The sequence below is a fragment of the Heterocephalus glaber genome, unplaced genomic scaffold (assembly GCF_053883595.1).
Source record: "Heterocephalus glaber isolate CG9 unplaced genomic scaffold, H.glaber_assembly_v1.0 deba00001504, whole genome shotgun sequence".
In the NCBI taxonomy this organism is placed as follows: domain Eukaryota; kingdom Metazoa; phylum Chordata; class Mammalia; order Rodentia; family Bathyergidae; genus Heterocephalus; species Heterocephalus glaber.
Genome location: NW_028258324.1, coordinates 50,082,542 through 50,106,508, shown reverse-complemented (window position 1 = coordinate 50,106,508; position 23,967 = coordinate 50,082,542). Strand labels below are relative to the sequence as shown.

Here is a 23,967-nt window from a genome sequence, read left to right as displayed (position 1 = left end):
TGGAAGAAAGTCTAGAAAGTCTAATTTATTATCAGTTCATTGTAGCTTTTCAGGGGCTTTTAGCTTCCTTTCAACCTTTCCCATGATAATTTATATTAATAGTCAGACAAACAATAAATGTTATTTTAAAATAGTAGCTAGTCCACTATAAATATTTCCTGAGTTGCAATGAATCACTATCAAAATTAACCAATTCTGGAAAAGTGAAATCCTATGTATATAATCTTTATAAAATGCCATACATTCATACATAATTATTATATCATTGAAAGCATAGTTTCTGAATCCAGACTGCCTTGATTTGAATGCCAGCTTTCTGACACTTGTTTTCCTCATCTGAGTAATCAGAATATTAAAACTAGCTAAATAATAAAAAATTATGCATCTTAAAGCAGGTTTGAAAAGATTAAATGAATTAATGTATGAGAAGTGTTAGATGAGTGCCTAATACAGTGGACCCTTGAGTTATGACCAGCCTGACATATGAACAATTTGTGTTATGACCAGAATTTTAGTTTTAACTTATGACCAAAATCTTGAGTTACAACCTGAATGCTGGCTACTTATGCTTCCAGATGGTCTCACATACAGATTTAACTCTTAAAGAGTTCTAGAAAGAACATTACAACATCCTTTTCTGTATGGAGTTGAGAAATCCTGGGCCAGTGTCTCTCTAAGGACACTGAGATCTGCCTATTTACAGGAGAGAGACTGAAGTCTCTGTAGAGGAGCCTGAGCCTTCAACTGACCACCTTGAGTTGCAATCAGCCCTCATGAATGAATTGAATTCATAAGCCAAGGATCCACTGTACACAATAAATGAAATTTAAAAGATTGTTTACACAAAAACATGCACAAGCTTATGAAAGCACTGTGTGGATAAAGCAGTAATTACTTAATACTCAATTGAACTTATTTTACTTCCTTCTGGAAGAACAAATGAACTAAGAAGGCTAGAGTTTGGCTGCAGTCTAAGCAATTTCAAAATCCCCTAGTTACTAAATTCAAGTTACATTTACCCAAAGAGCTTAGAGACTTAGATTAGTGACTAAGTGCAATAATTAAAAAGCAAGAACTATCACCTACCCAAATTATATAGAGATTTCTCATGCTGAATTAGAAACTGTACTACATTTACTCCAATTTAATCAAACTAAATCCTGTTGATGTCATTGAGTGGGTAATTATGTAATGAGATCCAGAAACTAACTGCTATAAATCTATCTAGACTTGATATGTAACATCTTGGACTTATTCCTCCACTGATAGTCTCTACTGGTTTATAAAAACCTGACTGTATATGTGCAGAACATCACCAAATATAACAGGCTTCTCAATGTATTTTAAAATTGAAGAAAGGAAAATGATCTTTGGTTTATCTTCTTTTCTGTTCAGTGAAAGTTACATATTAATTTCAAATAGAGACATTTTCATTTCTTTTTTAAAAATCAAATCATGCATTTGTCTTATCACTTTACTCTCATTCATATTACTCTGAATATAAATATAATACAACACCTAATTTCTGGACAGCACTAAAATTCATATGCTTGCACATTTCATTTGTTCAAAAGAAAAAAGAAAAAAATCAGGGTCAGAGAAGGTGAGTTGCCTAACCTCAGTTGAACAATATATGACAGCACTAGAATATACTCTGCTACCCCTGAACAAAATCTACTGTCTTTTTCATTGTCACATAATAAACATCCTACCACTTCCCTATCTCTACATACCCAGTAAACTTCCTTTGCAATTCTCCTCAGTGACAACTAGGGATTATTACAATCTGCAATCCCCAAGTGAGCACTAATCCTTTTCACTTTACCAACTTTTCTTTCTAATTTCTACAGACAAGAATAATAAAAATAGAAAATAAATGTCATGATCTTTCTTCTTCAAACTTGAGCCCTCTATCAAATTATATCAAATTTTCCTTTGTTGTGAATCATCTTTCATTATCCCATGCAAGTTTTACCTTCCTTTACCTATATACTCTTGGTTGGGCTGTTACAAGGGCTCCCTACTCTTGTCTTTGTAATATGGCGCAGGCACATGATAGAATAAAGGGCATACAGAGAACTTCTTTAGATTGATATACCACCACTGTGTCTTTCCCTTTAAGGTCAAGCTAGACAGTGGGATTCAGACCTCTCACTGACTACCAATATCATTTTACGAAGGAAGCCTGTGTACAGAATTAAGCAAGTACCAGGAGGGTCCTAAATTTCATAGCTGTCATGACTTTGTTCTACTGGACCTAATTCTGTGGATCCCAAATTATGAGTCAATAAATTCCCTTGTTTGTTCACAATACTTTGAGTTTGGATTCTAGAATTTGCATCTGTTCCATCGTGACCTTTTGCCTCTTACTCTTTTCCACACTCCTTTATTTTCTTATCCATTAATCTTCACTCTTATCCAAAGCTAGAGAAACACCACCTGTATCTTGGGTCTCATTCCTTCCATCTCATTGGTATCATCAATGCCTTTATCTTCTACCTTCATAGGATTCCTTTCTGATAAATATTTTCATCACTGTATCCAAACATGGGCTTTTTGATACAATAAAAAACATGGATACCTTCGGTGACATGTCCTGCTCTCTCAACTTCCTTCTCTTTCTACTTCCAAAACTTTTTAAATGGATAATCTACCCATATGTCCTCCAGTTCCTCAACTGGTTCCAATTCTAATTATTCCATTAAAATGTCTCGTGCAATTGTTAAATTGATGTACAATTTTTAAATGCAATTTTCCCTTTTCTGTCCTTGTTTTACATGGCCTATTTCCAACACATGACATGGATGATTTTGAACTCCTTAGAATTTACCTTTCCTTTGGCTTTTATGCATCTGTTCTCTTTTGCTTTTTCTTTCACTATTCAGTTTCAGATCATTTCAGGAGCTCCCTCATTACGCTTAGTTCTTAAAATGTATAATTACTTAAGGTTGCATTCCTGATCCTCATCTCAGTTACCATCTTCACCTATCACATATATGTAAATAAAACCCATGTCAACATTTACCTCATGTTACGCTGGCACCCATGCATATTACATTGTTAGTAAAAATGACACCCACATCTCTAGACCATACATCTCTCCTGATCTCTAATATACTCATTTACTCCTGATGTTTACTCCACTTAGATGTTGCAAATCATTCAATTTTAACAAAATATGTATTGGTCATACTCTCCCCCAGTGTGTCTTCCTTTCTTCTTCACTTTAATGTCATCATCATTCATTATTTCAGTTGCTCCCACAATTTCTCTGATTCCAATAATCCTCTAGACTCTCCTTTCTCCCACTCATACTCAAGACTGATATATCCTACTTTCTACATTCAAATAAATACATTTTCAATCTTTTCTAACATACCGAAATATACTATTATTGATCTCTCCATTTTAGTGAAGCCCCATTCATTCATACTCTGTAGAGATGTCAGTGTGACCCTTCAAAATGTAATCTTAACTAGTCATTATTCTTTAATAATGGATAAAGCAGTGCCATCTTGTCTTGTTCATAGAAGTAGAAGCATTGAAAGGCTTGGAGACTTATTGCAAGAACGGTGGTGACAGCAGCATTCCCGAACGAGGATAGGCCATAACTCTTCTTGCTGTTATGCTTTCAAGCTGTAGTCTGAATCAACCTAAGTTTTAAACAGAAGGTGAGCCTCTGAGATAGAAAATCAATATATTTTTAAAGAAAAGATGTAGGATCAAGAGGACAGCCTTGGCAGCAGTGGCTCTTGAACCAACAACAATGGGTGCAGTCATTCCAGCACCAGCAGGATCCAAGCCAGATTGACTGGGCTGCATTGGGTCAAGCTTGGATTGCCCAGAGAGAAGCTTCAGGACAGCAAAGAATAGTAGAACAACCACTAGGAATGATGCCAAATGGACAAGATATGTCTACAATGGAATGTGGGCCTAACAATCATGGGAATTTTCAAGGAGATTCAAACTTTAACAGAATGTGGCAACCAGAAGGGGGAATGCATCAGCAACCCCCACACCTCCCTCCAGATCAGCCATGGATGCCACCAACACCAGGCCCTGTAGATATTGTTCTTCCTTCTGAAGACAGCAACAGTCAGGACAGTGGGGAATTTGCCCTTGACAAATATTTAACCAGAACAATCATAACTTTGGAGAACCACCCGATAATTTTTGCAGTGAAGCCAGTGAATCAGTTTGTTATCAACATGGGGCTGCTTTTGGTCCACTGCAAGGTGGATTTCATCCTCCTTATTGGCAACCAGGACCTCAAGGACCTCCAGAGCCTCCCCAGAATTGAAGAGAAAGGCCACTGTCATTCAGGGATCGGCAGCAGTCACCTATTGCCCTTCCTGTGAAGCAGGAGCCTCCTCAAATTGATGCAGTAAAACACAGGACTCTTCCAGCTTGGATTTGTGAAGGTCTTGAAAAAGTGGAATGTGAAAAGCAAAAGAAATTAGAGCAAGAAAGGATGGACCAACAACATTCACAATTGTCCAAAAAGGAAAAGAAGGCCAGAGAAGATACTGAGGGAGGTGATGGCCCTCATTTACCTCAGAGAAGTACATTTCACAGTGATGAAGAGGATGAAGATCCCGAAAACTTTGAGGCTGCGAGCAGCAGAAAAGTCACCAGAAGTCCATCTCCAGTTCCTCAGGAAGAGCAGAGTGAACCAGAGATGACTGAAGAGGAAAAAGAATATCAAATGATGTTGCTGACAAAAATGCTTCTGACTGAAATTCTTCTGAATGTCACAGATGAAGAAATTTATTATACAGCCAAAGACACAGATCAGAAAGCAACAAAATCTCCTGCAAAACAACTGGCACAGTCCAGTGCACTGGCTTCCCTCACTGAACTCAGTGGACTGGGTGGTTATGGATCAGGAGACAGTGAATATGAGTGGAGTGACAGAGGCTCTGAGTCACCTGAGATGACTGATGATGAAGAATTACGGCACCAAATCCAGCAAAAACAGGAAGCTTTTTGGAGAAAAGAAAAAGAACAGCAGCTACTACACGATAAAGAGATGGAAGAAGAAAAGCAACAATCAGAAAGGGTTACAAAAGAGAAGAATGAATTTATCCACAAAGAGCAAAATAGCTTATCACTTCTAGAAGCAAGAGAAGCAGATGGTGATGTGGTTAATGAAAAGAAAAGAACTCCAAATGAAACGACATCCATTTCAGAACCAAAAAAGACCATAAAGAAAAAGAGAAACAAGGAAGGAGTAGATCAGGAAGTTCTAGTAGTAGTTACAGTAGCAATCGCAGAACTAGTAGTACTAGCAGTACTGTCTCCATTTATTCTTACAGTTCTAGCTCAGGTAATGGTCACTTCTCAGTCTTCTAAAAGAAAAAAGAAACGTAGTAGGAGTAAATCTCCAACAATTAAAGCTAGGCATAGCCGAAGTAGAAGCTACTCTCACAGAATTAAAATAGAGAGCAGTAGGGCTAGGGTAAAGATTAGAGACGGGAGGAGATCTAATAGAAATAGCATTGAAAGAGAAAGATGACAAAATCGGAGTTCTTCTCGAGAGAGACCTAGAAGTAGAAGCCGCTCAAGGGATACATGAACCAATCATTCCAGTCACAGTAGGAGTTGAGGTAGGTGTAAAAGTGAGGGTCAACATGAAAATCTTAGTGGGAACAGTCATGAGCATAAAGGTGAGGCTAAGGAACAAGAGAGGAAAATGGAGAAGAGTCAAAGTATAGATAAAGATAGGAAAAAGAAAGACAAAGAAAGGGAGCATGAACACTATAAAACAAAAGAGAAACAAAAAAGGGAAGAAAAAGATTTTATATTCAGTAGTCAAGATGATAAATTGAAGAGGAAAAGAGAAAGTGAAAGAACATTCTCAAGGACTGGTTCTATATCTGTTAACATCATAAGACATGATTCTAGACAAGATAGTAAGAAATGTACTAGCAAAGATAGTAAAAAGCATTCAGGCTCTGATTCTAGTGGAAGGAGCAGTTCTGAATCTCCAGGAAGTAGCAAAGAAAAGAAGGCTAAGAGGCCTAAACATAGTCAATTGTGATCCTTGAAGAAATCTCAAAGGTCTAGTAAGAAGGCAAGCCGCAAACACAAGTTAAAGTCCTGATCAAGATCAACAACTCCTCCCCATCATAAGAGCTGAGGAATGATGTGGCAAGAATGCCATGGTGTTTTAAAAAATACCATGAGTTTTAAGGGCTTGTCTCATTATAGAGGCACATTGTGGCTGTGTAGGTGAAACCAGAATCTTTTTTTTTTTTTAATCTGTAAATAGGTGTACTTTTTCCAAATGCTACTCCAAGTTACTTAATAGGATTTCTTTTGTATTACATTTTATTCAAAAATAGTACATAATAAGACTATAAACATGCCATTCTCTTTCAGCTGTAATGTTCTTAAACTTATTCTTGAATGTACTGTGATGTCAATAAAGCTCTTTAGTTCATTTTTGTTAAACTCTTGCACCTTAATTTTATAATTTTAAACTAAGGAACATACTTTACTAAAAAGGCAGCTGGAATTTTGTACAACAGGTTTTAAAGGTACTTCCTTCCACCTCCCCCCCAAAAAATGGTTTTAATTTAAAAGTTTGTCAATGTTTGCAAATTGTATCCATGGACTTTTGTCAAATTCCAACTTTAAGGGTGTGGAAGAGGACCAGAAGCAGATCTTTTATTTTGGAAGCAATTGATTAACCTTCAAAACTTTTCTTATTTGGGGGATTTTCAAGTAAATATATATTTGCTGTATGTATAAGATATGATTCACACTTGTAAAATGAAATTACTGGAATCAATCAAGCCGATGCATCAGTATAGTTATTTGTAATAAACAGTTGGGTTTGACGCTAATAGTAAAGTCTGGCAACTATATTTTACACCGAGTTTATTTCACCCATTTCTGTTTTAGAAGTATATTGAAACACCTTGAGTTACTATAGAAATAGACTTAAAATTTGAATATATTTATATTTTTAAAACTATAATGTGACCTCAACCCAGTGGAAGAGTGCTGTATTATGCAAGTGTGTGTCAATTACTTAACATTAAATGGTCTGAATTTGTCAGTTTCTAAAAATCATGATCAGTGAGTGGTCCAGTTTAAAGTAGAATGGGGCTCTCGAGGCATTTTAACTTTAACTCAACTGCTATTAGGGCCCATATTTTTATGATTGTGCACTTATGCAGTGATAGATGAATCTCAAAACAAATGCTTTTAAATTTTATTTTAAAAAGCAAGTCAGGACACAGACAATTTTAAATTATGCCTTCTTACTAGCAATAGTTTATTTAAAAACTAATGCCAGATTTTTGCCAAGATCAGTGTTTCCTCAAAATGAAGGTAAAAATAGATTTGTATAGTGTGCTCTTGTACCTCTACATAGGTTCTTTTAAATAATTTTGAGCAGTTATGCATTTATCTAAAGGAAGTAAATGTAAATAAATGCATACTTACCAAAAAAAATGGATAAAGCACAAATTCCCTGGTTTAGCACACCAAGACCTTTGATCTTCTGCCCCTTGTTATTTCATCAGTGTCCTCACCATTTCCTATGACATCTACGCATCATACAGTTTCCAAAATTATTTCACATTCTCTCACTGCCTCCCGGTTTCTCCTCCATATGTTTTTTTTGAACTCATACTTCACTGTTAAACAGGCTGACATACACTGAAAGTAATTTTTTTAGAATGATGTTCCAAACAAATAACCTTATGGATATAGTTACCTAACCTAATTGTTTAAATTCCTAGAAGCTATAACATTGAACTTACTCAAACATTTCTTCCACATACAAACTAATGAAAACTGTAATTTTCTACATACCTTATTATAGAATTTTGATTTTTGCTAATACTTCCCTAGGTATCTACTCACTCCCCAGTAGTAGCCCATCACAAGATGCAGTCGCTCCTCGGGCTGCCCTCTGTAGGACAAAGAGAAACACCAGCTTGCTTCTCAGTTAAATTTTCTCTTATGGTCCCATGAGGTTTTAGATGTGTTTGGGGCCTTCTCCTTAGGTAAGTCTCCAGTTTATCTCTCTCTACTCTAAGGTAATAAATATTTATAAGGCACTGGAGGCAGAGAACCACAATCATAAAACATCATAATACTATGTCAACTCCGCTAATTTCTTAGAGAAGGAAATGACTCCCTTCCTTTTTTTCATGCCATTAGTTGGACTGAACACCACCTTTTCTCTTAAAGCACAGTGATTGTTTAATTAATTAAATAGACCCAACTAACTGATTTCTAACAATGCTTATCAGTTCTCTTTTACAATGTTTCAGCTGCAAGGACTGAAGTACTCCAAAAATGTTGTAAATCTTTTTAAGAGTAATATGATTAAAAAAAAAGATGAAACATACATTTGATGAATGATTAGTAGTAATTGCTGTTCATTAAGAAAACTCATTGTCCACTAACTCATGCTACAAATAGTTGTTGAACACCCACCATCTGTCAATCATCATTAGGATCTGAACATTCAAAGGTGGACAGAATGTGGTACTTACTACTAAACAGTTGTGTTCTAACAAGCCTCCAGGTTTATAAGCAAAAATTAGTATGCAAAACAAGATATTTTATGTTTGGGGCCAAGGATTTAGCTCATTGGTTCTGGCGCCTGCCTTGCAAGCACAAGGTCCCGAGTTCGATCCCCAGTGCCAAAAAAAAAAAAAAAAAAAAAACCAAGATATTTTATGTTTGACAAGTTGACATGAATTTTACTATTTGTTGGCAATTTGGAAATGGAGCTGATAATGAATAACCCTACAAGTTTGAAATGGCATATAAGAGAGCTGACTAATCCAGTACTAAGTAATGAATATTTATCTCTATACATACAGATAAATATAGATAGCAGAGAGTTAGATGTACACAGATACACAAAATATAGTTATCTAATATAAGGAATTTTATTAAACAGAAAACAAAAGGATGATTTAAGAAAAAATTTAAGGCATCAGACACGTGTGACTTGATATTCGTATATAAAAAACTTTGTCTATATTAACAAGTCATTGCAATGACATTACTTTAACAACTATATTATTGCTCATAAATCTTAGTAATTTAGAGGTTATGAATTGGGAATTAATTAGCAAAATATAAAGGAATATTATTTATTACTCTCCATTAGAAAATCCATTACCCAGGGCATAAATTTATGTCAGTAAATAAAATAAATACTATATATAAGATAATATGAGAATTAGTTTTAGAGTACACATAATGCCAAAATCATATTGGTTTGTTTTATATAAGTTTTGTCATTTTCTAAGGACATATAATAATGATGTATCTTTACCTTTTCCTGAAAGAAACCAAAACTGTCCCAATAAATAAATACATATTAATCAAACTGCACTTTAAAATAAGCAAATAGGTCCCAGGTCTTCTGTTCTCAAGAATGATTGGAATATTTCATTTAAGTGTTGCATATCTATGTGTAAGAATAAGTATTTTTCATATATATGTGTGTATATGCATACTTTTAAGTGAATGACTTGGAGAGTTATTATTTTCTTTAGGCTAGTGCATTGTCCCACAGAATAAGTGGCACTTTCCCAATGTGTGATTTTCACAACTATTTGTTGAGTCAGGTTCATTTGTCTTTAAATATAAGAAGGACAATTTTTTCCCCATTAAGTTTATTGGTACATTTTAGGTATAAAATACAGTTACATTCATCATTGAGATCTTGTACTTTTACATGAGTCTCTTGGTTCTTATTTTTTTTCCCCATCCCTTGCCCTCCCTTCACCCCCTCCACCCTTCCCTATTTGCAAAGACCTTGTTTCCATTTTTTTTCCTCTTCTCATATTTTTTCCTTTCCCTTTATTCCCTTCCCCTACCCCTCCCAATTCCCCTGCTCTTTTACACCTTTTCTTCCTGTTACGCAATATCAGTTATACATTTTTTAAATTACAATATTATGATCTAGGAGACATTACCACAGATTTTACAGAATTTAAAAGGATATAGAAAGCATATTACAAAAATCTTTTTTGAAATAAATTTGACAACTTCTAAGAAGTACCTTGGAAGACAAATTAATGAAACTAACTCTGGGGGAAATATGAAATTTGAATAGAACCTATTAAAGAAAGTATATTCCTAGCTTGAAAACCTACCTATATGACAACAACACGCTCATAAACACTTTAACTGATAAATTGTATCAAACAATTAAAGCAGAAAAAAGAAGGAACACTTCTCCCCTCATTTTAGGAACTCAATATTGTGCTAATCCTAAAACTGGATAAAGATAATAGAAGAAAAATGTATGAACATAGATAGAAATTTGTTTAACAAAACAAACTATTGGAAGTCAGATCTGGCAGGATGAAGAAAGTGGATTTGTTAAAGGGATGGCAGTGTTGGTTCAGCATTGGAAGATCCACCCCCAAAAGTCATCATTTAAACAGAGGAAAAGAAAAAGCCATATGATCCTGTCACTAGTTGGAGAAAAGTATTGGACTAAATTCTACAGCTGTTCATGGTAAAAGCTATCAGGAGACTAGAGGTAGAACAGAAACTTCTCAACAGATTAAAGACATGTACTCCATACTTCCAGCAAGAATGCCTTATATAAATGGAGAAGATACAATGTTTTCTCCTTAAGGTGGGGATCAAGGGCAGATATGCTTACTTTTTATCTAAGAAGGACAATTTTTTTTAAAGTACTGAAGATGCCCATACTACCTCATGCTTGTTGAGGGAGGATTTAAGACTCTCAAATAAAAACAAACTCCAGAAGATTTTAAAAAGCCTGAAAGGGAAGAGGAGAAGGAGACTATAGAGGTACAGAAAAGTTACACACAGTATTGTAAAGTTCACTGGAGACCTGGCCACAGGTAACAAAATATTTTACTTGCAGATTGTCCTAGGCTTGAGGACAATGGTGGCACTCTTTCTATTGCTACTAGAAGATATTTTACAAAGAAAAAGCAACCCTGTGCCAAATTACTGCAGAGACCAACATTCTTAATTTTCAGAGGGACGAAATCTCCCGCCTCATTACAGGGAGCACTGCATTATTAGCCTGCTGGCATCTCAACAGCTATAGAGCACACAGCAGGGCTGTCCTCCTGACCAGCAAAAAGATGCTGAGAAGCTGATTGAGAGTATTTCTTTGGGAACTGAATGGGGATTGAAAACTTCAAAATATTGTATGAATTACTTCTTAATGCAAAAAATGAAAACCATCACTTTTGTCATACAGTACTTCTATTTATAAACAGACATTTGAGGGTGAGGAGAATGAAGGACACAACCGAGAGTTTCCCACAACAGATCATATGATTTATCTATCATCTGAGAGGAAGAGGAGTCAAAGTTCAGAGTCCAAGAGGAGCAATTACTTCACTATAATTTGATATGTATATTTTTTTCTTTCTTTCTGGAATTTATATTTGAACTTCATATTTGAAGTTTAAAGACGGAAATGTTGGGCATCTTTTCTACAAGTCAGCACTAGTAGCATTTCAGTGCTCATTTTCCACAGTGGGGAATTAATCCCTAATTTTAACTTAACAATCAAAATGAACAGAGAAAATAATATCTTCTTTGAAGTTTTATTACTTTTGGAAAGGTCAGTTACCCTTGCTGAAACAGTTCAGATTCTCAACTTACAATAATTATCAAAACATTTGTTGTATTTCCTTTACTTTGAATTAACATGTATTTAAATTTATAAACATAGTATTTACATTTTGATAGGAAATCTTTTTTTGTTGTTTTGTTTTGTTTTTGGAAATCTTAGTATGAATGTTTTCAAATGATAATTCTGTGTGTCTTACTCTTGGCTAAGAATATTCCCTTATTAGGAATAATAAAATAGTGACTTATTCATTTTTAGTCACAAATATCAGGATATAATTTTAATAAGTCCAAAGAGGTTGGTGATATTAATAATTCCTTTTACCCAAGGCACAGTACTAGAACCTATTAAGTGAAGCTACTTTCCATTTTAACTCTTTAATTTTTAACTGTAACTTTTCCTCTTGAGATACTCTTTGTAGGCAAGAAAGATTATTTCCTAAATGACCTACATTTCAACTTTTGAGGCAAGATTTAAGGAAGTAAAGCAACAACATCATTCATGAAGGTGTACTGAGTAAGGATAAAATAATAGAATATTGGGAAATTTTCTTTGTAGTTAAAACAAAAATGAATAAAGAAAAAGGAGACAGACTGTAACATATTTATGATCAAATTTTAAGAGATATTACCACTGGGAAGATTAAGAAGCTATGCATTTTCAAATTTATCTTACTTTAATATAAACAGCATCCTATCTCTCTATATGGAAACAAAAAATACTGTGTACTTTATTTGGGTTATAATTACTTTTTCTTGAGCTGGATTGCATGCTTCCCAAGTCCTTGAATTCTATAATACCTTTACCATTCCACTAAATATTTTACTCCCAATGAGTTTTATATTGGCCCAAATTTCTGCCTTAATCATCCAATCTGAATTTCTGGAAGTCATTACTATCTTTTTAGTATGTTAATAATGATAAAATTTTCAAACTTCCCTGTTTCAGCAAAGTTGAGTTTCATGATCTCTGAGCAATTTTAAACCAACCTATTTGGACAGAAATGTCTCTAGTACACAGATATATTGAGTATCATAGACCTAAGTTTAAAAAAAAAAAATAAGTGTGTTTCCTTTAGTACTGAGGTTCTGAAAAAAAACAATTTCACTGGAAGTTTACTATAGAACAAAAGCATGAACATTGACATACTGCCTGAAATACACATTAAACATGTTCCCTAAAATCCTATTAGGTCCCCTCCAAAATCTACATGTTCAAGTCCCATCCCCCATTATCTCAGAATATGATTCTATTTGGAAACAAAGTAATTGCAGATGTAATTGGTTAAACTGAGGTCTTAGAACAAGAAGGTAGGTCCTTAATCCAATATTATAAATGTTCTCATAAACAGGAGAAAGTTGGAGACAGGTACAAACACAAGTAAAATTCCACATGAATAGGAAGGCAAATATTTGGCTGAAAAGTCTATAATTCTATAGAGTAAATAGCAAAGATTGCCTTCAAATCACCAGAAGTGGGGACAGCTTTTTTATGGCCATCAAAAGGAACCAGCCCAATTGATCTCTTGATACAGACTTCTGGACTATGAAACTGTAAGACAAAAAACTTTCCTAGTGTGGTCTGCATACTTTGCGTTTAAGTACTTTATTATGGCAGCTCTGGCAAAGTAATCCACCAAAGGTAACTTTGACCATAGAAGCTATCTAATTGTGAGATACTATAGGCTTATTGTGAATTTTTATTCTAATTAATATCCTTTTTTTGTAGCTTGCCTCCCTCAAGTTTCTATCACCTTTAATACAATTTTCCTAGACATTGTCTTTATTTCTTTGAGGCTAACCTAACCAAAAGCAGTATTTTGAAGTGCAATGTCTTTTTCTTTAATAAACTTATAAATGGTAAAATGTCTCACTTATTTTTTTTCTTGAGGTCATCTTATTCTTTCATTTGATATTTCTTCAAGAAAAAATAGAATTTTATACTTTTAGTTGTTCATTACAGAGCATATGAACAGAGACCAGTTAAAGATTCCTCAGCGCAGATTTTAAGTTACAACATTTTAAGAAACCCCTTCTAATCCACTGTATAGAAAGGCATCTCCTTACGGTTAGTAGCATTTATTATTTCAGAGTAAGCCCTCCCGATGTCTAGGCTGGAGATTAAAAAAAGAATAAATAAGGATTTTCAACATTAAGAAGATAGAACCTGCCATGTGAAACAAATATGTAAACAACTAAACAAAACATGGAACTGATGGCCTGAGGATGTAGTTCAGAGTTAGAGAATGTGATTGGCATATTCAAGACACTGGATTTGATCCCCAACACTGCAAAACAAGTAGCAAATATGTATATGTATGCAAATGTGAACATATATAACATATGTAAATAGAATTCTGCATTTTAAAATTATATATCATAGAATTATAATAATTATATGCCCATATATAAAAAGAGAGGCAAATAGATGAAATGTTAACAGCAAATGAATCTGGATAGAGTGTATTTGGGTATTCTTTGAATTGTTTTTTTGTTTTGAAACTTCTAATAAATTTGAAATTATTTCTAAATTAGAAGTTTTAAAAAGCAGAATGGCAGTTACCAATGTCTGGGAAGAAGGAGAAAAAAGAGAAATTGTTTCGTGAGCAAGGGGTTTCATTTTGCAATGACGTAAATTTGGGAAATTAAATGAAGATGATTGTTCTAATAAATAGTGAATTCACTAAATGTCACTGAATTTTTTATTTAAAAGAGGTTTTCAAAAGTATATAGAACAAGATTTAGAACATGTATTTCTGCTTCTCTTGTGTCATCCAGTTGCCAGTGACTGTCTAAATACCCTGGGAATATGCTACTGAGTTTTTAAAGGTTATTAGCATAAGTGATACAAGCAAAGGAGCACTTTCAAACGACATAGTTATTAATTGGCCAACTAAATAAGCAATGGTCTATGTAATCAGACGGCTTCCCCAGGAGCCATTACAGAAGAGGAGGTGATCATTGGTGTAAGTGGGAGTAGGAGAATTAATTGACAACCCAGGAGATTTTTCTACGTTTCAGTGACCTGTTCACGATCACAGGTCTAGCTGAAAATGAACAGACTTGCCCTCTTTAAAGAGAAAGTTTTGAAGCCATTTAAATGTGTATTATCTATTCCAATCAATAACATTATTGAAGAATAAATTACTGAAGAGCTTGAAAGATCACTAGAAAGTTAAAAGAATCTATGATGAGACATGAGGAAGAGAATGAGAGAGGAAGGGGTACAAGGCTAGGTAACGGGAATGTGAATATCAGCAAAATACATTAACACATTGAAATCATCCTCCAAAATGTAAAACTAGGGCAGACAGGTGGGGGAAATGTGGGGTTACTGGGCAGTGAAACTGATCAAATATGTTCTGTGCATGTACTCATGTATAAATCTGCTAAAATTAAATCCACTGATCTGTATAAACAAACAAAATAAAACCAGGAAAAAAACTAAGACTTTGCAAGAAAGCAGCATCACTCTATCTCGATAATATTTTGATTTGTTTTCTACATTTGATTTCACTTAAGCCACAGAACCTTCCTTTGGGGACAGAACTAATATTAGAAAATTTACTTTTCAGATGAAGACCACATATCTAGTAGTGATCGAATTAGAAGTAGCATTTTCTACCATACTCTAGTCCTACTCTAAGCCAGATCAGTTACTTAGTTCCAGAATACAAACTGTATCCCACTATAAGCTGCCTTTTTACAGTAGTTAACATTTAGTTCAGATTTTTATTCCAAGTTTTTCAATTATAATATGAAATTAAGTCAATTCAACATAGGATAGGCATGTTAAATGTTCAAAGAAATGAAGTGGACAGAATCTTCTTGATATCCTAAGTCAAGGAATCTATTTCTTCATTACAAAGGCACTACCAAGAAAACATAAAATATGAGCAAACCCTGAATTCAAACATGCCAAATGCTACCACTGAAGGAATCAAGTCATTCATCACGTGACAATAATGTGTATCAGTGTTTGAGGTAATAGAGCATCAGACTGCAATGAGCAATAAGTGCACATCACTCATTCAGATTTATTTATTTGATAGCCTCTCTTACTCAGAACATAGTCATGGACCAAGGAGTAGGCAATTAAGCATAAAAGTAATTTATTGAAGTTCCTAAGCTTAAATCCTTAAAGAGGTTTTTTTCAGGCCCTTACAAAATTAATGTTCTATTTTAGAGGTATTATCTTAAATGGTTCTAAGAAATTTGAAGAAAATTAAGATAACTGATGGAAGGAGACTCACCATAAAAACATATGACCACATGAAAGAAACTATAAAATATCTAAAAAAGCAAACAGACAAAAATGTACACTTATTAATGCAATTATTTATCCATTGACCTAATCATCATTTATTGATCTATTAAGTATCAGATAAAATACCATGCGCTGAAGAGACATAGAAGTAAACATGAAACAATATGATACTTATATGCCTAGGAGATAAAAATGATACAACAGAGAGAATTATTACAGCAGTGACTGACAGGCTAACACCCTTTAATAAATCACAGACATATTTTTGTTATCACAACAAAACCAAAGTTTCCTTGATTTACCAGCTACGAAAGAGATTGTCTTTCTCTACTAAACAAAAGTTTTGAACGGAGGATGGGGTGATGGTGGGGCTGATTGTTTGAAAAAGCCTGGGTCTCTGAAGGATGCCAAAGCAGACTCCTTACCGACCCATAGGGAAGTGTGAATAAGAAGTAAATCTCACTGTGGTAAGTCACAGCTTTGACCTATGTATAGTGGGTACATGAAGTATTTTAGGTACTTTCTCTTCCATTATCCATTTATCACCATTATATACATGATGATGACTCTGAATCATTATGATATTCAGCACATTGTTTTAAAACAATAGGAAAGAAGGCAATGTTTGCTAATAGCAAGAGTAGAGAGATGAACACTCTCATAAATTTCTAGTATAATTATTAGTTATCATAATTCTGCTGAAAGCAAGTTTTTACAGTTAAATTTGATCAATTACATTAAGTCTCTAAAATAACTTATCTTTGACGCAGTAATTCCAGTTCTAGGAACTTATAATTAGAAACATCATAAAGTACAAGGAGACATAAGAAGTTGTTCTTAACAGCAAACTGTAGTTATAACAAACACAAACAACCTAAATTACCAAAGGTATGTATATATTTAAATGACTATTATATACATTTGAAGAAATATTATGCAGTCACTAACAGTATATATTCCAAGAATATTTAATGATGTGGGAAAATCCTCACAAATAAATTTATGTTATATATGATAAATAAAAATATTTCAGTTTTTAAAAATATATTGGCAGCAGGGTAATGCGGAAAACATAAGAACCAAGATACATCATGTAAAGGTACAAGTTCCCAATGATGAATGTAACTAATTGTATACCTAAAATGTACCAAGAAACTTAATGAAAAAAATATATATTGGCAGATAAAGAAGGAAGGATGGAAGGAAAGGAGAAAGAAAGAAAAAAGGCAAGAAAGAAAGGAAGGAAGAAGCCAACATTATTTCTAGATAATGAGATTAGAAATACATTGTTTTGTGCTTGCTCCTTTCTGTCTGTATTTTCAAAATGTTATATAAAATGCTTGTAAATTATTTTTAAAGTCAGAATTCATGTGATAAGCATAAAGCAAGCAAGAAATATTCTAATACATTTATGAACAGTTTCTGTATAAGCTTATTAAAATGAAAAATTGTTCATGCTTAAACTTGTGGATTTTTTTAGGAAAATTCACTTGTGGGGAATGGCTCATTCCCTGATGCTGTTACACAAGTAAGGTGTTATTACAGGATTTTTAAAAGTTGACTTCCATCTATGACCTTATTTTTTAATTGTCTATGGTTTTTCAATTCTAAATTTAATATCTTTTTATTTTTTTGGTACCAGGAATCGAACTTGGGACCTTGCGCTACAAGGCAGGCAGTGGAACCACTGAGCTAAATCCCCGCCCTAAATTTAATATCATTTTCACATACAAATATCTAAGATGTATGATGATGAATTTGATAACTTGCATTTCTTGTGTTTAGGTCCCACCAAGCCTATTAAAAATAAATTCCTTTCTAATAAAAATTGAAAAAGTATTTCTTCATTTTACAGATAAATTAATTATAGTCAGAATTATGTTAGGAGACCTAAATATAAAACAAGCTATTCCAGTACAAGTGTCTTACCATGGCTGACTTAAACTGTATCTCAGTCCTTTTCTGCAACTTTTTCCCAAATCTGTCTTAGAGGAAACATGATAGCAGGTAGGAATGGGATATGGTGCAAATACTTACATCTAGGATGTTCTCAAACTTTAGATTAAGCCTTTTATGTTTTTATTTTTTCCTAATCAGAGAGATTACCAGCACATTACTGCAGATAACATAGCAGTTTGTTTTTTCTAATAGTATTTAATTAGGCCAGAGCAGGAGGTTGTCAAATATTCAAAAACTATCAGGCTTCACAGTGCAGATATCTTGTTTTAAATTGTTTAGTGATACATAACAAGTGCCCACAACAGTACCTGTACAACATAATCGTGCAGTGAATAAATGTCACATTTTAAATAGACAACCCCAAGATGAAGCTTTTTTCTCAGGTTACCTATGTATCATCACTTTATCTTTATCTTTCAACCTTTTCTGGACTATTTCCCAATATTAATAGAATCATTTTTCCTTCAAACTTCTTTTTTACCAGACCTTGGAGGAATTTTTATTGCATGTTCAACTGTAGTTTTCCTTACCATTTTAAGGTCACTCTTTTCTTTGTCTCTCAGTCTAATAATAGGATTCATACAAAGATTAGCATTCATCTCTGAGCTTATTTCTTTGTGATTTCCTTTTTTAAAAGGATGGCTTCATCTCTCACTTCTAATCTACAGCACTCATTTCTATGAATTCAGATTTACTCTTTCCCTAAGCTTGTCAGACATTTCTAACCACCCATTTGATATTTTCATTAAAAATGTAGCCTTTACATCAAATTTTGCTAAAACTAAATTTATAACTTTTCTTCCCTTTCTCAGACAAGTCCTGTGTCACTGTTAGCTAATTGAGAGGTTTCTCTACTCACCCCTCCAACGTCTGATTGGTCATCTACCGGGATCTCTCCTGGTTCAAGATGTACACAGTTCTACAAGAAAGAGTAAGGTGTCATGCAAAGCTCCTTTCTCCAAGTTCTCAGGAACAAGTGAAATGAATTATTCATTTGGGTTTATTCCCTAAGCTTTTGCCTTCAGTGTTGGTTCAGCCTGCAAAACCCACTAGCCTCTGTGTTCCTGTGTCAGTTCCCTGTGTCGCAGGACACAGCACCCTACAAGGTTGGCAGCAGGCTAATCAATTGAACAAAACTTAATTAGGCACTGATAACTATGAAAAATTTAATACCTTTATAAAGAAATGACTAAGCATTTTATCAGGAAATGGACTTGTGAAATGTTTCCAGATCGAGATAAGCATCTACAGGTGGATTAATATAGAATTAAGCTTAGCAAGCCTACCATAAGTAGAAATTGGATTAATTGTGTTCATTCTTTGAAACACATTAACTTGCCAAAACAATACTTCATTGTCTACAGCAGGCAATACAAAACTGAAAATAATTTTGAAAAAAATGGAAAATAAATGGTTCTAAAGATAAATACGTTAACTTTTGCTTTAGAGCATCTGAAAACTGGGATGTCCAGGAATTAAACATTTTCATTTTGTTAATAAACTCTTTACATAAATACTTATACCGTAATACTATAGGGTATAGTTTAAAAAATATAGATTCATAAAAAACGAGGAAATGCCAAGAAACACCAGAAATTTGGAGTTAAACAGTAGTGTAACTCTATCACTTAGCTTCTAGGAAAATTGGCAGATTCTTAAACTTCTTCTGGACCCATTTCCAAATCAGTAAAATTAAAGAAAGTTTAGAGTTTACTGTGTAGAGACTATATATATATATATATATATAGTATGCTTCTCTATAGCAAAAACTCAGTAAATGATTTTATTATGATTATTTATGAAGCTAAACAGAACGAACAAATATAAAAAATAAATGCCTCTTTATCTAATGTCTAATGCTATAGTTTTCAAAACTTTAGTTTCGCTACTTTTTTAGATTCCAGAAATTATTGAAGACTCTAACGAGTTTTACTACATTCAGTACATACCTATGAATATTTAACATTAAGAAATTAAATTCTGAAAAATGTATAGTTTCCACATATTAATTCAACTTTAAAATTGCAAACTCAGTACATATTAATATAAGCAATATTTTATAAAAATGATATTTTAAAAATTAGACTTTAATAAGAAGAGATGTATTGTTTTATACTTTTGCAAGTGTTTCTTAATGCTGGGCTTAATATGAAATAGTTGTGTTCCTATAATTGCTTATACATTCAATCTCTTGGAAATGGTGTTTTGCTTAAAGTATTACAATAAAATTTATCCACATACAGAAACTATGTAGTTCAAAGGGTGTCAGGAACTCATAACAATCCTTAGATCACATTTGGAAAACTATTTGCCTTTGAAAGTTAGCCACGATACCTTGAAATAAATGAGTTGTAAGTCAATTCCATGATGATGATGGGGGGTGTAGTGATGATAACAATAGCAATAAATGAACAGTAAGTGGCAGAGAAGCTACAAGAGAACATTTGAAGCATTGGTAACATCTGTGGTTAAGCTTGGAATATGGATTGGAATGTATCAAATACAAAATATCATAGAGGGACTAGGCCAGTAGGAGTAATAGATCCTGTGAGAAGCTATTGCAAAGAAATTGGAGAAAAATTATGAATTTCAAGAGTGGGGGAAATGTGGAAATGTGAAAAACTTTTAATGCAATTTGGAATTAGCATACATTGATTTATGTTTTACATAATTTGTTTTCAAATTATTTAGAATAATTAATGCTCTGCTGACGTTTCAGAACAAAATGTTTCTTTTTACTGAAGGCTTAGTTTTAGTTATTTAAAATACTTTAAAATAATACTAATGCTAGGGAATACATATAGTATCACAAGACATTTGTAAATGTTCTACTATTCCCCAGGAATCTTCAACCCATAGTTTTAGAACAAGGGTTCTCTTCATAGAGCTAGAGTTGAGCAAATAAAGTATCTCAGAGAATCTTGAACAAGGCAGAAATCATGCCTCTCTTGAATAAAACAATTGACCATAGTCACAAACATTCCTCACCAAAGATGTGGGGGATTTAAGATGAATGACTGGAAGAGGCTAAGAAAAAACACACTTTGAACACTGGATAGCATATTCCAAGTAGCTAGAAAGAAGACTACTGAAGTGAAATCTCAGAAGAAAATACAGACCATTTCCTGACAGTGGTTGGCAATATCTACTTATCAACATTTTAGAAATCTAAAAAGGAAATATTAATCAATGCATGCAAGATTAGTTAAAACAGAAAGAAAATGATAGTAGAGAGAGTAATAGAGGACAGTTGAAAACAATGTAAGAAAAGCAACGGTTCAAGTCACCTGGAGGCAGAGACATCTGCAGACTGGCTTTTGGAAAACATAAAAGCAAGGGAGAAAGTGGTGAAAGCAGTAAGAAAGTTTGAAAATGAAATTTAGGGAAATAAAGAACCCAGTGGAATGCACACAAAAAAGAAAAAGCCTCAAGACCAAGAGTTAAAATTTAAGGGACAGCCAAAATTCATTAGCAAGAGCAATAAAGGCACCAAGGAGAATGAAAAGTGGTGAAACATAATGGAGAAAAAATGTTGTGAAGAAGAGTGATTTGGTGGACAAAACCAGTCCAAATGTTAAGATAGCTAGTAATTGAGAGAGAAAATGAGAGCTTGTTTATTTTCAAAGCAAATGTAAATACTTAAGTTTCGAAGAAATTCAGGATCCTCTTTGGGGCTTCACATCAGTGATACTCAAAACAGATAATAAACTATTGCTATTGAACCATTTATTTGTTGTAAGTTTGAAATGGGATAAGACTAGAAATGAGAGAAGCTTTTCTTTCAACATAGTAATGTTGCTGAGTCTAATAATAAAACTCCGTTTTGATTTTCATTTTAATTTATCTTGTATTTCATTTTCTGGTACTCTACAAAAGTATTGGTTTGCAGAATACATGTAGAAAATACTCCTTCACCATCTGAGAAGAACAACTATCGGCTTCATCTGATTTATTTTTCTCAGTTCCATTATGAAATAACTACTATTCTTACAGCAAATTTTCAGATGAATGATTGAGACACGAGGCAAATTTACACAATTACTACATGATAAGAAATTTATATAGGTAAGGAAAAGTTGGAGAAATGAATGAAGACAAGGAAAGAGAAAGGGGAGACAGGAGGTTTTTTTCACAGATTATTACATTAGATTTTCAGGGAGAATATGAAGACAATTTCACAGGGTGTGAGAACCTTGTTTCTTCTGTGAGTGTTTTGTTCAGTAGTATTTGTAAAGTAAATCACAAATGTTTGTAGGATAACACCAAAGCCAAGCTAACAATTAAAGGAATGGTATTGATATTGGCTTTTAACTTATTGCTATTCTATTCCTTGTGCATGTCTGAAGGTTGACTACATATACAGTGTGGTACTAGGCATAGAGGAGGCACCAGGACCAGTTGGTGTACAAATTCGGTGAAATTAAGTAAATTAATAAACTAAGCATCAGTTTCTACATCTACAAAGTGGTTCTGATAATAGAATATTCTCCATTTGTGTATTAAATGATATGGTCTACGCAAAATCCCGCACAATGCGTGATTAACACAGGTACTGAAAAACTGAAAATAAAAAATAAATGGGGATGAATGAACTAGTGCACTCAGGAGCTTATATTTCCCAAGAGGATTGAATAACTGTAGGGTTGGCTACAATGTACATTTCCCCTAGTGCTCACTAAAAGCTCTAACTGAATTTGGTACTTTACCACCCTTTTAATTCAGAGTCAAGGGTTTCAGCCACACATAGACAGTTCAATCTGTTTAATTGATTTCCTTACATCAAGGCTCATATAGGTGTTAATTGCTTGGAGTTGACTGGGAGATGTATCTGACTTGCTTCTTCTAATGGACCTCCCTGGAGCTCAATAATTTCTAGAGTAAATTCCTGTCTTTCTTTCTGACTCATGCTTGTGTGAGATACTGTCCAGATGCCTCCGGGGAAACAGCCAAAGTCCTTGTCAAATACACCTCTGCGAAATTGTTGCAGAGTGGACAGAATTGCCCAGTGAGCCTAAAGAGAGAATTCCCTCCATAGCGCTTCACACCTTGGGTACATCAGAATCAGCTGAGCTTGGGACACTAGGAAACATAGTTATACTCCACAGTGTATCCTTGAAAACCTCCTTAATTGCTACACAAACACATACACACAATAACCAAAGTAAAATTTCCTTTCTTTGTGGAAGCCCAACTGTTGACTGAGTCAGGGAAATAAAAATTCTAGAATGTAAACTATGTTTAACTTTTGGTCAACAATACAATTGTAAAGAATCCAAACAAACAATAGTTTATCCTATTGATTAGCATTCCCAGTTTCTTTTATCAGGAGAGAGGTAGAAAGAAAAAAAATGCCTCCAGTTCTTGAGCCTTGATGTGGTATTTGAATCATCATATTCAACATTTTAAAAGGTCAATCTTAAGAAGTTGAACTATAATAGGAGGAAGGGATGCCAGTATTCAAAAAGGAACGGGAAATAATAGTTTGCAAAGTCATTTTTTAAAAAAATCATTTCATATATGTCTTCTCTTCTCAAGTAAGTTGTAAGCTCCCTGAAGGCTGACAATTTCATGAACTTGATATTGGTTATATTAGTTATGCATATGTTGCCTCCTTTAATTCAATATTCTTTTCTTCTCTTGGTATGCTTTCTGCCATTTTAGGAGTATTTCAAAAAGCTACAAATACCTACAGTTAGTTATTATATGTCCAAAGGATAATTATAGCACATAAAATTCCTACATGATTTATAAAAGTATATAGCTCTGAAATTTATAATCAACTCATCATCATTATTCCTGGCTTTTGGCCTACATTAGTAGCTCTCTAAATATGTGTTAATTAATATTTTAATTAATGAACATTTATTTCTAAAATTATTGTTTCAGGTATGTATTTGAGTGTTCTCATTAAAACTAATTCTGTATTGGTAACACTCACCCAAATATGCTATAAAAGCAACTGCTTCTCATGCATATTTTGTTTTAAATAAAAGCTCAAAATTTCCTAATAACCCCGGTTATCTTTGTAAATAAGGCCCTTGATTACAATTTCTTTTTTAAAAATAAAAATATACATCTGACACATATTTTTAAGTGCTATTATAGTATTTAATTCCAAATTATTTAAGATTTGCCTCTCA

At 33.7% G+C, this 23,967-nt stretch overlaps 2 protein-coding genes across 9 annotated transcripts in view; one reads left to right on the top strand and one right to left on the bottom strand.

The window, feature by feature from the left end:
- LOC101699488 (arginine/serine-rich protein PNISR-like) overlaps positions 1-5,515 on the top strand; it is a 118,846-nt gene extending 113,331 nt beyond the window's left edge. Inside the window, 2 exon segments of the mRNA XM_021242748.1 lie at positions 3,710-4,122; positions 4,125-5,515. Of these exon segments, the coding sequence (XP_021098407.1) occupies positions 3,710-4,122; positions 4,125-5,515 (1,804 nt within the window).
- Positions 1-23,967, bottom strand: part of Nlgn1 (neuroligin 1) — an 860,706-nt gene that overhangs the window by 797,850 nt on the left and 38,889 nt on the right. For 4 of the 8 annotated variants that reach the window (XM_087186519.1, XM_087186521.1, XM_087186518.1 and 1 more), the window contains exon 2: positions 18,687-18,746. The exons of the other annotated variants lie outside the window; for them this stretch is intronic. The gene's annotated coding sequence lies outside the window, so the exon portion shown is untranslated. The remainder of the gene's footprint in view (positions 1-18,686; positions 18,747-23,967) is intronic. 8 annotated transcript variants of the gene reach the window in all.